The following is a 17966-nucleotide window of genomic DNA, read 5'->3' on the forward strand; positions in this document are numbered from 1 at the left end:
AGCAACTACTCTTGGATGAAGAATTCATCCTTACTTTAGTCTTTTGTCCCACATTTCATGCCCAAACTTCCCAGGGCTTCTCTTCATGGGTCTTCCTGCTTCCACCTTTGGTCTGTCCTCAAACAAAACTGTAGGCAGTGATATAGTCCATTCTGTGAGTAACCGGCAGTTGAATCTTGGGAGTCTATTTCTGTAAAAAACTCACCTTATATGATTGCACAGCAGACCTTATATACACTACCACATACAGTAATATTGTGGCCCCACTGGTTTTATCCCCCTACTATGACATGGTCTTGAAACCTGATAAATAACTTTTGATGTTAGGCTACAGCTGGCTTCCAGCAAGTAATTCAGCAAGCACTGGAGATTTTGCATATAAAGCTATTAAAACACAAGGTAACATGAAGGGTCAACTTCTTTCCGCACTGCTGTAGCAAGCAGTGAGAAAATAAAGACAGAACACATTTCTGTAATGAGCTAATTACACTTAATACAAAAGAGCATGGCATGTCTACTTGGAGAGGCTGTATGCAACACTGATGGATCTAGGAATGCTGGACACTGTAGTTTGCATTCCTTACACTACCTGAGTGTCTGTTTCGAACCATTTCCTAACAATCTAATTTCCCCCTTGAAATTTCAGAAGACAGAGGCTTCAGTTTTATCTCCTCTCACTACCCTCAGAAAGTGAAGCACAGCTATTTTTACTAGCATTACAAAATACCTTACATTTAAACCAAACTTGTAAAAACAACAGAAGACTTTTACTGCTTTAATACACCATGTTGTGCATTATTATTTCCCTTTTTGAGGAAATACCCTTTATAAATATATATTTAGAATTCTTCTCACAAACTGATGAACTAATTGCAATCATGACACTCGTAGAAAACTGTCAAATTGCAAATAATTACTTCAAAAGGTAAATATACCTGGTCTTTTACTAATTATGTACTAGAAGCTTCCTATAAAATAGTATCTACCATTTTGAAAAGACCAGATCCTCAAAATGCAAAGAAAAGTTACATCTGATCGTGTACCTACTTATACAAAGTAGAAGGTTTCAGGAATGTAATGGGAGAGATCACACAAGATGTTGCAAATAATTAGGCAATCAGAATTTGCTTTTGCATAGGATTCTTTGTTTATAAAGTGCGTAGAACTTCTCAGAAGCAGTCTATAAGTTTTGCCCATTTTTTTAAAGAGAGGTGACTAAGGCTCAAAAATGAATCCAGTCTCAGCAACAGAAACAGGCACTGAACCCAGCAGCATGCTGACTCCCAGCACCCTGCTGTAAGCATTAGGAAGTTTCCCTCAGATAAAAAGGCAGAAATGTGCGAAATTCTGGCCTCTATAACACCTACAGAGTACTAGCATTATAATTAAGTTGATGACATAACCTATTCAGTCAGCCATCTCGTGTCCACACAGGTAATTATATTTTAACTGTTAAAGGGCTTTGGGAAATTGGCAGCCATGCGAACGCTTGGTTGGTGCAGCACATACATTTGCCATCTTAAGGTGATTAATGTAATTCCCAGCCCAGGAGAGGCCAGATGATTAGTTCAGCGCAACCCCTCATATTTAAAAGCAACTAACCAAAAGAAATAACCCAGAACATACTCACACTGCTCTTCATCTGTGGCATATAAGGGATTTTAGAGAAGAACCTGTATAGTTTCTGGTGCAGATAGATAGCTCCTTAGATTTGACTGAATGGTCTGAGGGTGCTTTACTTCATGAGGCCTTAACATTGTACCTAAATAATTTAGCAGGGAAATGAATCAAGAACAAACACTTTTCAGGACTTGTATGAAGGACTAGGAGATGAAATGACATGAGCTGGCTGGGGATTTTATACGCAACTTAGTACCTGATTTAGCATATCATGCTGAGCTAGCTGAACAGTGTTTCTGGTCACCTGTTTCTCTTTCTTTAAAGGGAAAAGGCTACCTAGTTCCTAGATATGACCTCCTCCTACTGATGCTCAGTGCTTGTAGAATAGCTTGGGATCTTCAGAAGAAAGATGTACAAAAACATTATTGGTCTCAAATGTTTTGTATACTCTGTTGCTGCACTGAATGAAACAATCAAATATAGAACATGTTTCTGCAAAGCCAATATGTAGAAGATTCTCTATTGTCTCTTTCTACTTTATCAAGCAGCCTATGGAATTCTTTAGAGGCCCTGGTCAATACTGTTTAAAACATCAAGACTCATTTTATGCTCCACATTCTTTGTAATTTCTCTTTCTCTCAAACAAGTAATATACTACTGGGAAGAATACCTTCCCTTCATAATTACAACACATAAAGCTTTTGACATGCACACTTCAGGTGAGTACCTAAAATTTTGAAGACTCTCATTATCCTTCCAACACAAAGAGACTTGCCTGGGGACCACTGCTTTTACATGGAAGGATGTGTATTTTGTTTCTGTTTAATGTTACTGTAAAAGATAATGTCATAACCACCTCATAGACTTACTGGTAACCCATTTCGTGAAAAATCAAATCCACCTATTGTATATGCATAGCTTTATGATAATACAATGATCCATTGAGCATTGGCCTAGGAGCAAACTGGTTCCAGCTTGACTCTTCCAAACATTCAACTTCCACTGCATATCTCCTGGAGTCAGAGGGCTAGCATGTGCATCTTGATAGCCCTGAAAATTGTTCTAAATCAGTTCATCACATTCCAACCCAACATTTCTTCTGACTACAAAGTTAATAGCTTGAAATGGACAGTCTAGGGTTAACCCTGCGGCCTGCTAAATTGGTGACAAGAAGAGCAGCAGAATGCGGCACAGGATCCAGGCTGAGGGACAACGTCTGGTGATGCCTGAGGCTCTACTACCAGAAGCAGTGTTGGAGGTAATTGTAGGGTTTTTGTTCCTTCTTTTGGCCTGCAAAAGTTTGTTTTCCATAACTGACTTTCACATTCCACTTAATATGTGTATTTCTCAAGTGGAAAATACCAATGATGAGGCACAATGATGCAGCTTGATCAGATATTTGGCTAATTTTCCACTGTTTAAAGGCAGAAGAGAATTTCTGAGAAAAGTGGGTGGAACTCTTGGAACAGGGCAGGTATTTAGATCTGTCCAACAGCTACTTTTGGCCAGTATCTGAATCATTTACACCCAGCCCAGTAAGAGATGATTTTAAAGTATTAAATTATAGAGTTACTTCTTAGTTTAAAAAGGGCTTTAAAATTTACTTCAGGAAACAAATGAAGAAAAATCCCAAGCATTGTTTTAACAAAGGATTGGCCGCTCAGCTGGTTTAACTAGCTCACTGCAGGCTGGCACAGCAAAGGGGGCAGGAACACATAACCAGGGAGCAGCAAAAGAAAATGGGACTGTGCTACTGACCTCATGTGCCCATTGGATTGGCTTAGTTTTAATGGGAATCTACTCTCTGACTGATATCATGCCTATCTGCAGAAACATGTGAGACAGGAATCAACCGAATGAGTCTCATTCTCCAAGTATAAGACTTGACAGGTCTGAATGTGGATTTTAAATGCCTGAGCAAGGAAGGAAAAAGATTCTGGTGATGAAAACTTTTTGCAGAACAAAAATATTCCAACCTGAATCCACAAATTGTAAAGCATTAAGGACGTCTTTTTATCTTTGGAAATTATTTTGCAGTTAACTGACTAACAACTCTGAAAATAAAGCCTCTTTTAATTCTGTCTCCTTGGATTTGCAATGGGAAGGATTTAAAGAACTATATTTGATCCATTAGGTTGAGATACTCACAGTACTGCACATTGTTTTAGTGTACTAAATTTAGTTGACTTCTGTCTCTTTCAATTACCCTTCTAAAAAGGATAGGTGAAAAATAATGTCTCTCTTTATATAATTTGGTTTGCTGTTGATTAATTTTCTTCTAGTGCTTGCTTATGTTCTGTAGGGTAGAGAGGACAAACAGCTTAAGGGGGGGAAGCTCTTTTTCTGAGTTTGAGCTTGTAGAGTCTTCCCTTTCATACTTATGTCTCATCAATATAATGTCAGGATGGTTGATAAGGACAAAAAAGCCAGAGAATGGACTGAGTCTTAACTTTGGTAAAATAGGCCAACTGGAAGAAATCTAGAAGGTAAAAATAAATGTCTCCACATGCTATCCTCATCATTAATAAGAAGCAGAACTCAATACAAGTTTTACATAATTAATCCACTGACTTGTCCTTTTTTGCCACAGCAAAGAACTGTAGAGGAATAGCATGCCCTAATTCTTAAAAGAACTGTGCTCTGCATCAGAGGTACTCAGACATTTCAGAAATAGTTCAATTCCATTTGGTCTCACTTATGTGTATGCCCTCTGTAAGCTATGTACAACTCAACACCACTCAGCCTCTCCAAAGGAGGTAGAAACTAGGCATGAATTCTGGGGCAGGTCTTGAACTCAGCTGCTGCTTTGCAAAGGATGCAGCAGTGAGAGGCAAAGGGTTTCTCACTGTGATGTCCTACAACCATCAAATGGTAATCAAAACTTTGATGAGGAGGAAGCAAAAAAAGATTAATGTATTTTAGTGATCCGTTTAAATTTCCAAAATAGTAATTGGTGAACTTGACTGCTCTCAAAAACCTTGTCCTGAAAACAGAACTAAGCAGCAATGACTTGTCCTGAATTTCTACAGAGTCTGAATGATCAAAGATCTGTTGAAGTTTTATTCACCCACTTTGTTTCAGTGTTTAGACTGGGCTGATACTCCACAAAGACAAAAAAAATCCCAGGCCTCCAGAAAGGAGGGAATTGCTTCATTCAGAGAGACACTAATTCTTTCCAAACTTCTTTTCTAACCTTTCCAACCTTCTTGTTGGAAAGGTTATAAAAGTCTCACTAGTTTGGATAGTGCTTCATTAATTATCAGGATTAATCTACCACTAAAATTTAATGCAGAAAATCAGCAGTCATCATGTAATTTCATTGATTCCTTCAGAGAAACGTGGAGAAAGAAATACAGATACTTACAGGTAGTAAGACCTGGAAGAACTTATGACAGGATTAAAAACTTTCTAGTGCATCCTATGACAGTGCTGGTGACAGTAAATTGGGTAGTAAACGAGTATCAAAGGCAGAGGTGATGATTAGCAAGTGTACATGGAATTGGGACTTTCTGGAGACAAGTGTCTGTGGAGCAGATATTCTAAAATCCCTCTTTCCCATCCACCCACCAAATGTTTCCTACCCTTTCTCCTGACAAATACCTCCTTTAGACATTGGGATGTCACCAGGAACAGGGGAAGGAAGATCACATCTGCAGCATAGCTGGTGCATAGTTAACATAGTTAATTGGCAATGCTCACAAAATCTATTCTAAAGTATGTAGTTATGCAAGTCTGATAGTCTTTTGTGGTCTGATGGCTTAACTAACTTGCCAGCAGATCATATACTAGAAACATGTCACTGCTTGTGATACAACAGCAGGTGTGTTCTTGCCCATTACTGGAATGCACCTACTAGGGCAGAGTATGAAATTTAGCAGTTCAGACAAAGATATCATCTTCAGGTTGTAACAAAGGAGACAAAAGAATCGAAATCTCTTAGTAGACATTCATTGTCTTTATCTATGAACAACCTATTCAATGAATGTTGTTCTGCAGTGAAAGCTCCTCTTTTTGAATGGGCAGCCCTTCCTAAAATAGAAAATGGTGCCATTCCCTTTGCCATCAGAGGTTCAGATCCGTGTTTGACCGGTGTTCTACCAAAATGATCAGCTGTTGAGCACTTCTCTAAAGAAATCTTGCAGGTAGAAATAAAACATGCAATTTTAAGCTGGACACTCCAGTGCTTGCTGCTGACCTATATGGGCTATCCATGCATTCAGGAAGGTTTCCTTAGAATAAAAAAGATCCCAGTGGAATGTGATATGATATACGAAATGCTTTGTCCATCTTTCAATCTAGATACTTAAGAATTCAAGAGGTAATTAGGGGCTTATAATCAGTGCTGTGTCTCCCTTGGGGAATATTAATACATTAAGAAACTCAAGCACTCCTGAGAAACCATACCAAGATTATACATATACACAGAAAACTATCATGCTTATGAAGTAAAAGAATACTCTGGTGGCTAAACATCATAGAACTGGATAAAACTTTTTTCCAGAAGAAATTACTTCCTCGGTACATTTCATTCCCAGTTTGATGGTCTTTCAGAAAAACTAATGGGATTGTTGAAGGCAACAGGATAATGTGGAAACAGTGAACTGTAGGCTTCTCTGATGAGTTGTCAGATGTTTCTGTAGAAGTGGAGGGAAAATTAATGGAAGAGGAAGAACAATGTCTGTAGAAGCTATAAATATCTGAGGAGATGTTACAGTGGAAAAAAAGGAATCAAAGGTGAGAGTTTAGGGGAGAGTGGAAAGGAAATCCTTGTCTACTAATTGTGTCCCCTTGAAAGCTGCATGTAATATAACAGCCCCTGCCAAGATGTGAAACCCAGTTGACCTACAGTGATTTCGTGGGTCCCCCAGTACCTGTGCAGGTACTCAGACTTCTGGTTCAGGGCTTTGAACATTGCAAGTGTGACTCTTATTAGAAGAGTGCAGCAAATAGGATTGTCCACACTGGAAGAGGGAAGACATCAGAAAAACAGGACTGAAGGAGACAGATGAAGGAAAGCCCCAAGGCAGATGGCTCTGTCTTGCTTTTGCCAAGCATATATGATGAAGAGGAAGCAGTAAGGCAATGACTGTTGTAGGAAAGGACCACACCTTGAATCATCAGCCTTGGGCAAGAAGCAGAGAGCCAGTCCAGAACAGCAATCCCTTTTCCTCAGCTATAATCACAAGGGTCTGTTGTGCCCTGGCCTATTTCAGTGCCTGCCAGAGCCCCAGGTCTGCTATGAGGCTCCCCTCATTTTCAGTGCTTTTCAGGGTAACAGGAATTTCAAAGCTAATAATTAGTCTAATGAGGCTAAACAATTAGTCTAATAACTACTTGTTAAATAACCAAAAAATCCCCTGAAATGCAGAAGGAAGATGCATTTTGCTGTGAAGTAAGCAAAATAACTAATAAAAGGAAATTCATTTTACCACAGGTACTCAACTTCCCACATTCTAGTACACCAGGTATTACACAGAGGGGTAAGAAGACAACCACCTCTTGAAAGAGCTTATAACAAAGACAGTATGCAAAAAACTGTGAAGAATACATCAAAAACACAAATGCATTTCAATATATTTATTGAAATATATATGAATATATATTTATGTGATATTCATATATTTATGAAATATATGCGGTCCCTCATTCCCTTGGTCACCCTTAGTTAATCAAGGAATGTCAAGTTCAAGCCCAAGTTCCATGGTTTAGCTTAACAGTTACTGTGTTGTAGCGTGCAATTAATTTCACTTATAAATTACTCATTCCTTGTTAGGGCCTCTCTTGCAATTTTACTTCTAATTCAAATCTTTAAGGATAATTCAGCAGCGTGCTTAACAGCCAAAAATATCATTATCTTCCTTGCAGGCAAAAGGTACACTTTTAGAAAACATAAATTTGATTTTCAGAGATACTGGTTACCCATAGTTCTTACTGGCTTCCAACAATATTTTGGGAACTACTACCTCTGAAAGGTCAGGCTTTCCATACAAACAACTGGAATCCATCCCCAAAACAGAATAGTTTCCATGCAGAGAAACAAAGTATGCTGGAAAGATTTAGAGAAAACCTTGGGCTGTGCTTTTACCAGAAATGGATGAAAAATTTTTAAACTGTTTTTAGGAGGGCTTTGACGTGAGGAAGAGCAAACAAGCAATCTGTGAGACAACTCGCTGCTACACATGAACCAGTTCATGTATAAAAATCATAAAGGCAAAAATTGCCAGTCTCCAAAGAGGTATATCAGGTGATACCTGGTCTGGATAAGAGATGAATTTCAAATGCTGCCTCCTTCCATATTTGACCACACTGATTAAAAAACTGCAAAGACTAGAAATTACTGATGATCAGCTGTCAGTGATAGAAGGAACCATTCAGATATTTTCAGCATCACCTTGTCTGCTAAATATGGTGCTGTTTACTATCTACTTTCTGCTATGGTTATCACCAAGCATTATTAGAAGTGAGTTAGGGATTGCACGTTTGCACATTCCAAAGGAAACAGCTCCACAATGAGAGATTAGTGAGAATGTAAGAATAAAGGCATTATTTTTTTTCTATAGATATATCTGTTTTCAGATAGGAATTCCTTGTCAAAGGAATTCAGTTTATTACTTACACTATTTTTTGTTCAGGTTTAGCAGCAGATAGACAAAATTAGCTGGAGGATTACTTACATTCAAGTAGATCCAGTGTTCCATTCCTCTCCTGGCAGAAAGAGAAAGGAAAGTACCTTCAGGTTTTCAAGATACAGATAGTGTATTTCTTTTAACATTAAGCTGTGCTATTCACCAATTCCCAGAACTGCATGTTAGAGTTTGCATTCTGAACAAAGCTAAGTACCTTCCCTTCCAGGGCTCTTTTGTCTTTTAAATGCATCCTCCTTGGTTGTATTTCATGTTATTGTGTTCTCACTGCTTCTGTATAAATGAACATATTAATCCTTAATTTTCTGTGTTTCTTGCTTCATTTGCCAAGGAAGTATTTTTCTTCGCTCGGAAGCTTCAGATGCAGATTACCACTGTGCCAGCTTCTTCCTGTCTGGAGTGGTCTGGCAAAAGGAATTAGTTCAGGAAAGTTCATAAAAAATTATATTTTCTTGTCACTTCTCCTGTACTTCACAGCTGTCTCATTGTGTTCTCATCAGTTTTCTTTTGAGTATACTTATGAAAGCCCATCACAGCAGCTAAGGTCTGCAGGGTTGGAAGGCTGACCTTCTAAGACAAGGGGTAAAAATACGGGAGGCAATCTTTCTCCCATCAAACGACAGTTCCTCCACAACTCTTTTACCCTTTGGGATACCCTTGAGAGAATGCAAAACCTCAATTTTGACTTGTTGCAGCATTCACAATGGTAAAGAAAAAGCTGTCAGGATTCACTTGTCAGCAGCTTAGGCAGCTGCAGAATTTGAGTTCCATTTGACAACACTTCAGGTATTTGTACGCAGTAGAACTAATGCAAGGGCATTAAAATCTGGCATGGAAGACTACATGAGCAGAGTATGCTCCAGTCTGGAAGAAGATAGGTTTTGGTTGGGATAAGAAACACAGACAACTAGAAAGTACAAGTGAAATACTCTTGTGACTTCATATTTAAAAACATGGTACATCCACACAGAGAAAATTAGTCCATTTGTAGCACCCAGCTAGAGCTGTCGCATTTTTCTAAACTGCGGAATGGTGCTATAGCGGTATCATCCACAGAGATTAAGGCCTAAAATGAAGCAAAGAATTCATGGAATCGCATTTCTAAATCTTCAGCTGCTGAATCTTGAAAGTACCAGTGAAGAAAACTGAAATGCATGTGAGTTAGCATACAGTTGCATAAAGCTGTCCATGAGATTCCCAAATAGGACTCTAGGACTTTCCAAAGAAGTTGATAACACTACATCTGCTTTCTCTCTGCCTATGAGATAGGACATCATGAAAATCAGTCCTGAGGCAGACAGAACAGATTCCTTTTCCCTCTGAGCACCACATCATTGCAAAGAGCCCAGCACCCCCAAAACATCATGAGAGGCAAAGGAATTGGCACTTATTGCCACAGAGATTTTACAGTTTGATGTTACAGTGCAGCTATAAGCCACTCATGTTCAATGAGCACCAGCTCTGTGTCTCATTTTACATGGAACTGTTACATTCTGTAAACTCTAATTTAGATGTCTCACTATATATGCTAGTAAAAGAATCTATATACTGGTTATTCAGACACAGTCTGGGGTTTGCCTCACACCTCTGACGATGAAGCTACTGATACTCACCTATCATCACCTATACAGGGCACTGCAAACTACACTTGAAACATCTCATCAGCAACTGGTAGACTGTCCATTAAAGCTGTAGCAGTATTAATATCTGATGTCTTCACAACAGTAAAGATTTTTTTTAAAGCAGAAAAGTCAGAAAAAGACATTATTAGTCACACTATGAACCAAAGGCTGTTAATCTCCTGTCTACACCTTAAGAAAGAAAAGAGGAGAAAAATCTAATTTAAACAAATGCTACTAGTGATAAAAAAATTCAGACTGATGCTACATTAAATTACTCGGGAGGCTGAGGTATCCAGCCATGGTCTTCAGTAAAAAACGAAAATTATAGGGTCTATCAATTAGAGAAGCAGTGCTCTGAGCCTATGTGCTGGCATGCTTACAGTTTTTTTAATGTCTGGCAGGATGTTTTACAAACTAAACTCAGCAAGATGACAATTCCACCAGAAGGTGCTTCAGATGGTTTTGCTAATAATTTTGATCAGCTGAAATGGAGAAAAACATCACTTTGTTTATTTGGCTTTTCCAGAACCTGTCAAATCTGAGCAGAACCATTAATTGCCCCCTTCTGCATCTCCCCCTGCCATCTCTCCCACCTTCTTCCAGAAAAGACACATTTCAATTTACTAATTTTTTCTACAGTTATTCTGCATAATCAGCCTTTGTTCCCAAAAGAAATCTTGGTCATTCTTCGTGACTTCTTTTGGTAGAAGGAAGTGCTGTTTCTTGAGAATATTCATTGGAAGCTGGTACTGCTACTGCTGCAAAGATGTAAGCGCTAACCACCATATATTGGCTTTTGTTTTAATAGGCTTTTAACCAACTTTGTTAATGGACTGAATGCAATTTAGATATGGAACTTGGCTAAAATGTAGCTTCAATTGGCTATTAAAATTTAAGAGCCAACTAAGATAGCTAATTACAAAAAAGCTCCAGTGATAATGCTAAGCAGAATTAGTAATAGCAAATGACAGTCTGTCTAGTCTTATTCCCAAAGGGAAAGAAACTCTTAACTGAGAAGTCAACCAGACAACGTGCAGAAAACCTAATTGCATTACTGGTATTATGGGATCCCAAATCTGGCAGCTCACTGGGACAAAACAGTGAGAAAAGTCTGTCAAACTATTCAGGAAAGCAACTGACCCCCTTCCTAATGCTAACCGCAAAAAGTACTGGGAATTATGCTGTTATTTGATATTAATTTATTGGGAAATAATCCTGTAAAAATTATCAAATCAGCACCACCTAGAAAATATCTTATACCCATCCTGAATTTGATTCTCTCACTGGATATTTTAAATTAGGGGAAAAATATAAACAATCTGTCTGCAAAATGTTCAAGCACTAAAAGAAGCATTCTGAGCTTCATTATCAATATCCTCATTACAGCATCAGCTGAAGTGCCGACTGGTTCTCCTGTGAAGATTTATCATGTATGGTGGCCACTTTGAAACATAGGTAGCGGAGTCTTTAACATTCCCTACTCAAGTGTCTCCCTGCTGTGCCTGTAAATGTCAGTCCAGTTTTTTCACGGCTGCGCGCACAGATTAGAAACAGCAGGAGAGCTTGGGAGTATGACTACAATACTAGTAAGGACACTTGTCTTCATGGCACTGCTCAAGTGATTCTTGGAATGCAGGACCCTGCTGTTTTCTAATATTTACACACAACTGGAGTCATCAAGAGCAGTAAATGCAGTCTAAAGGCAGCTTTGCCTCTTTTGTGTTAGGGGCTTTACTTTCAAACAGGGATGTCAACAAAATCCTACTACACCCTCCACCTCTCATAAAGTGGTGTATTTCCCCATCAGTGCTCTGCAAAGCAGCAAAAACATGTGTGTGCAAGCACACACTGTATGCCATACATACGGCAGCACTGCGGGTGTTATCACAGCCTTCCCCTGGCTCCTCCTGACCATCCCACGCTTTAAACACCACAGCAGTTACAGCAGTAACTTGCCTATGAACACTGTAGATTTGCAGTGTCTTGTGAGCAGAGACAAGCCCTAAAACAACATTCACCTAGAATGGAAAGGACCTTTTTTCTTCACAGAACACTTGCCAGGACATCTTTTTCCAGGACATTTTTGGGGTGGAAGGAGGTAGGGGTGGCTTATGAAATTTGCACCTCAAAACATTCTTTTCAGATATCCTGAAATGTCTGTGTTTGTTGCATTTGGCTTTGGTAGTGTCAAAATAAAACATGCTCCTTGAAAACGTGGAAAGTAAAGAAAGGAAGTTTACTGGTAAATAAGTTACTAAAAAAATAAAATGTCAAACAACTGAAGTACAGAAGAAGACATTAACTTTGAGTATGTGACAAGCAAGAGAATATAATATGCCTTCCTGACAATAGCTATTCAGAATAGTGTAACGTACTTTCTGAACAAAATGATTAAACGAAGTCATTAAAATGATAGTTTGATTGGAGGAGTTTTAAATATGCGAGAGGCTTTAGCAGTCCTACTTTTACATCTGAAACAAAGAGAATGCTTAAAAGTTGTCAGCTACGCTTTGCTAATACCCCAGGAAAACGAGTTTGTGCAGCAGTCAACAGAAAAGAGAAAGGACCTTTTAAATACGGTATTCCAGTTTTATTTCAAAAAAATTGATTCCCTTGTTACAAAACATATTCATTCAACATTTCATGCTAAAACATACTTATTCTAGTGAGTAGCTACCCAGACATTATACAATCAAGCAAGCTGGACATCCACACAAATACAATGTTCATTGGCTCATATGGATTCCTTTTGGTTTACCAAACTTTCATAAAGTAGTCTCCCTGATAAGAATGATGCTCATGCCTTAATTATGTGCATTTTGCAGTATCTAAATGAAAAGTAGCGGTATTTCACACTGAAATTCAACACTATTTTTTGACTTACAACTCTGAAGACTCAAAGCTAAGCAAGGAAGTACTTTCACAAAAGATATGGAAGATTATATGCTCCTCAACTATTAAAAAAGGTAAACCATTATGTTGTTATGAGAAGCAGATGTGAGTCAATATTTCATTGGAACTAGACACTGTGTAAAGTTCTTCACAGTTACAACTTTTCTAGCCTTTTCACTAATATAAAAAGAAAACCTGAGGGGGCTGTTGAGAATAAGCATTGGTTTTTGGTTGGTTCTTTTCTTTGCCCTGGGCCCTGTGTCTGGTCTATTTCTTTCCAGAGAAACTCTGAATAATTAGAAAAGTGATACGAACACAAATAGTATGCAAAAAAATAGCTAAAATTCACTACCTGTCTTCCAAAGAATTGTTTAAATGCTTTTTATACAAACTAGAATGGAAGGATGTGATGTCTGTTTTATGTTCTGTTTTTTATTCAAACACTTGAGAAACATTTAAAAGATATTTCTGCTGTTGCACACTTCATCTCAGTGTACATCTAAGTAACCTCCAATAAGACTTTACTCAAAAGTAGGAGAAATCAGATGCAACACTGCTGTTCCCCATATAGTACCCGTAATGAAACTATTAAATAAGGCTTTATCTCTACATTATAAAGCAGAAAAAAGCACTTTCTTTTAGTTTGCCTTTAAGACAAGAATTCATTATATAAAGAATAAAAATGAATCCCCACTTCAAAAGTTGGCAAAATTTTGCATTAGTATTTAACTATACATAAATTATGCAAATATTTTAATAAAACATTTATTCTTCAAAAACAGGTACAAACAGCAGTCCATGTTTTTACAGGATTCATCATTTAAAAAGGAAAGAAAAAGATTCCAGTGCTACAAAAAAAAAACCAACCAGAAATGAGCCACAGAGCAACTTAATTTGTCGCTCCATCTATTATTTACTTCTGGACTCTCTTTCTGGTTGCCGTGCTTTTCTTGGATTTTGGTGAGGTCATCTTCCGGGTTCTGGTAGCTACTGCATCTGCAATTCAAACAAAACAAAAATACAGACCTTTTGTTAAATAAAATGGCAAAAACAGATCACAAGAAAATACTTTTAGCCTTTAAGAGGATAGATCAACTCATATCATTCATTGAACTTTGAGTGGGGGGATGGGGAACACAACACGGACATAGAAGAATCTACAGCTATTATCTTCTAAAAAACATATTGCACACTTCAACTTCTCCAGGAGTAGCATTACATGGAGTTGAGCCACTTTTTTTAGCTCACCTTCACCAAAGAATCAGATCCTTCTCAAAATCTAAACCCCTTCTTCCTCTCCACGTGCCAACTTTTAGTTCTATAATGTCTCCCAGTACTAAGCCATTTTTAGTGCTCTTTGGACCTTGTGCTAAGGTGACCCAGTTCATAACCTGGTATCATAGTTTAACCCCAGACAGCAACTACCTACCATGCAGAGTTCATTCACTCACTCCCCCTACCCTCCCTCCCAGTGGGATGGGGAAGAGAATCAGAAAAAGGAAAAAAAACCATGGATTGAAATAGGAAGGGTCTAATAATTCAAATAAAGTAAAATGTAATAATAAAAGTAAAAAGAGAGGCATTACCACACACACAAAAAAACCCCAACCTATGAATGATACACAACACAGTTGCTCACCACTCAGTGATCAATGCCCAGCTCACCCCCCAGCAGCTATCGGACCTCCTGGCCAACTCCCCCAGTTTATATACTGGGTATGACGTTCTGTGGTGTGGAATATCCCTTTGGCCAGTTTGGATCAGCTGTCCTGGCCATGCTCCCTCCCAGCATCTTGTGCAGCTCCTCACTGGCAGAGCACGGGAAACTGAGAAGTCCTTTACTTAGGGTAAGCACTGCTCAGCAACAACTAAAACATCTGTGTTATCAACATTATTCTCATACTGAATCCAAAACACAGCACTGTAACAGCTACGAGGAAGAAAATTATCTAAGTTGTAAACCATTTGTTTTGGTCTGGTATTCTCGTAGTTTAGTGAGGTGTGGCATCTTCAAGCATTCTGAATGGAGCTTAAACAAGGGGAGGTGGAAGGCACACAGGTGAAAAAAAGGAAGATTTTTGTTTGGCAAGCTGTTAAATCAGCTCAGCTATCAGTGTAACTTTACCTACAGATTCAAGCTACTACTTGACAATATTTTATTAACAAAGGTAATGAATAATGACATCTAAGTAAGACTCCTAGTAAACCTGGCAAGCAGGTTGTTCAAAGAGACCATATCTAAAAGCAATAACAAAAACGTGCCTGCTCTTTGATTCTTTCTTGCCCACTAGCAGGGAAAAGGAAGAAAACAAAACACTACAGTTCATTTCTGTGAATCACATTTAACTGTAGTCGCTTTGACAAAAAACATTATACATAATAAAAATCCTTTTTTACAAATACAGTAACAATTAAATGTTTTTCATCTCCTAGTCATGTTTTGGGGGTTTTTTAACACTTTTTTTAATCCTAATTTTTTTCTTGAAGACAGCATGCCTAACTACTTTAGTTCTTGCTTGTAAAATTATATGTAATTTCACCATTCCTGTCAACTGTACAGGCAAAAGAGAAAGGTAGAAATGAGCTTCATGGAAGTCCTTAAGACAGAAGCTGTTTGCTTAAGACAACAGCCTTTGAGCAGTATGAGTCACTGATCATTCAACCTCAATGAGTAAACTTGGGGAAAGCAAGGAGGCAGAGAACAATGCAAACCAAACAATTTCTATGAAACCCAGCAGTACTGTGTATAGTTTTGGGCTCTATCCTTCAAGAAAGCTCTGAGAAAAATGGAGAACAAAATGGTTTCCAGCTTTTTAACAAAAACAATAAACCAGCTTTTTAACAGAAACAAACAAAAAATTTAACTAGTTTATCTGAAGAAGGTACCAAAAAGTGGAAGAGAGATGTGATGTGCAAAGGATTGCTGCATAAAATGAGAGCTATTTAGCTATTTTCACATCCATAGTGTCTAGGACAACTACTAAGCTTAAGGAAAATTCATATTAGGTACCACAAATATCTAGAGAAAAGAATCTGCCTTATCAAATCCTTTGTAGTAGTAAGGAGAGTTAAGTATTACAAGTGGTATTGACCAGGGATGTTTTAGAATTTTAATCAGAGGTTTTAAGATAAAATTTTGGTATGTGTCAAGATTAACACCAATATAAATTGATTAGACTGGTGTATAGATGTCCCATCTCATCTCGTCTTCTAATGCTCCATACACCATTTTAGAAACACACATAATCTTACGACTAAGAGAAATACAACTGTGTTCGAGTGAAAAAAATGAAAGTTTCTATAAAATGACAGAGGTTCCTCTGGTAAAACCAGAGTCCTAAATTTCCCACTTAGCTGCCTTCTTTAATAGAAAGGAGGACAGTGAGAGATTCTGAACATGAAAACACAGTTACCAAGCAGATGAAACAGGTATGATTTAGGTGTTAATGGTGACTTTTAAGGTACATTATAGATCAGAATATCTGAAAACAGAACCACACACAGATTTTAGACTCTAGGCAAACATTAGGTAAGTGAAAAATATCTAATAGCAGGCACGCTGGAGGTTAGCAACTGCATCACTTGCATACACTGAATTTACACCTGACAAAGGGTGAGTACATGCCAGTCTCTGGCTAATGCCTGAAGAGTTCCAGCAATTGTCTGTGCAAGCTCTTAAATTAGACTTATAATAATCATCATTAAACAACAGAGCTAACATCTTTGGCCCTGAAAAAAGCCCAAGTGGTTGAGTACATTTTTCAGACATTACGATGTTTCCTTTCTCAAAAAAAACTCTAAACATAATGTCTGTGCACACATGTGCATAACCTTATACACACATTCTGCTATATGTCTAACCCTTTAAGAAACAAAGGTCAGTAAATCTGGAGTGGTGGGACATGTGGTGGAGAGTTCTCAAGTGGTTTCTGGAAGAGATGTTCTCAGACTAGACTCCACACACTTGAAGCTTAATCATCATTTCTGTATCGACACCCAGTGTGCCACAGGGGGACAGTCTTATGACAGGACTGACATTTCTTTAATGCTGGCAACTTCATGCCAAATATGATGAATTGCCATAGTTAACCTAAAAAGAGATGAAGTAGGAATGAGAGGGCCACTGACCTAACACAGCTGTCCCTAGTCTACTAGATGTGACCTTGCATATGCCACTATATCAGATCTCAGTGCAATAAATCAATCCCAAGAATAATTTGTTACTAATTTAAGGAATTAAATATGGACTCATGATTTCCAAAGCAGAAAAATTTTGGACTGCCAGTTACTCAAAATTCTTCCACTGACCACAGTATCCCTTTTCTCTTGCAAAATGTGCTTCAGTTATATATTTCAGCTGTCTTTGTTCATATCAAATAACCAAGTCATCTTGCTAGATGGCTCTCTGGGAGATCTTTTCCTTCAACTGCCCCTTAGAAGGCTTCTACAATCATGAAACTGAAAAGGGAAACAAGAGAATGGAATTGCTATTTACATATGGAAGGACTAAGGAAAAAAAATATTTCCAGTATTGGAAGCTGAAAGACTACACTCAGTAACCAGCTGCAAACATCAAATGGGAATTTAAGCCAGGCTGCAGCATTTAAGGAGAGTTAACCACCATTCTCAAAGCAGTTTGAGCAGCTTGAAGATGGTGCCAATGAAGATCTACCTTTCCTTCAAGAAGATGAGATAAGGAAGAGAATGAAGTCTTCTGACAAGCTCTTTCCCAACTCAGCCAGGGAACCCCTGCATAACTGAGAAAAACTTATAACACTTCTCAAACAAGAATTTTTCAGGACTCTGAAGGCTGCTGAAGAAATTGCAAGGGTGACAAACAGTAGTTTTGGTTAGCTGGTGTGTTCTCTTATCTCAGCAGTTCTTCTTCTACAAAAAATTCAGAAATATGACTCAGAAAAAAAGAACAAAGGGACTGGAAGAAAGCAAATATGGACTTGAATTCCAAGGAATACATGATTGTGGGGTGAGAATGAGAGAGAAAAAAGTCTGTAAATTTATGGGATGGGTCTTGGCTTTAGGTACTCTGCTCTTCCAAGTCCTCTCTTTCCTGCAACAAATATTCTCATATGGAATATTCTCATATGGAAAAACATCAGAACACAAGAGTGTATTATCTGATGACTTTATACCTGTGTATTTCTTACAGATAACATCAAATCTATGAGAG

General features: G+C 38.1%; 1 protein-coding gene across 3 annotated transcripts in view; it reads right to left on the reverse strand.

Moving 5' to 3' along the window:
* Positions 1-12464: 12464 nt before the first annotated feature.
* VRK1 (vaccinia related kinase 1) overlaps positions 12465-17966 on the reverse strand; it is a 35707-nt gene continuing 30205 nt past the window's right edge. For all 3 annotated transcript variants that reach the window (XR_001877188.1, XM_017829845.1, XM_017829846.1), the window contains one exon: positions 12465-13774. Coding sequence is in view for 2 of the 3 variants with exons in the window: in XM_017829845.1 (XP_017685334.1) it covers positions 13692-13774 (83 nt within the window). In the remaining variant the exon portion in view is untranslated. The remainder of the gene's footprint in view (positions 13775-17966) is intronic.

Source organism: Lepidothrix coronata, unplaced genomic scaffold (assembly GCF_001604755.1).
Source record: "Lepidothrix coronata isolate B3197 unplaced genomic scaffold, Lepidothrix_coronata-1.0 Scaffold169, whole genome shotgun sequence".
Lineage (NCBI taxonomy): Eukaryota > Metazoa > Chordata > Aves > Passeriformes > Pipridae > Lepidothrix > Lepidothrix coronata.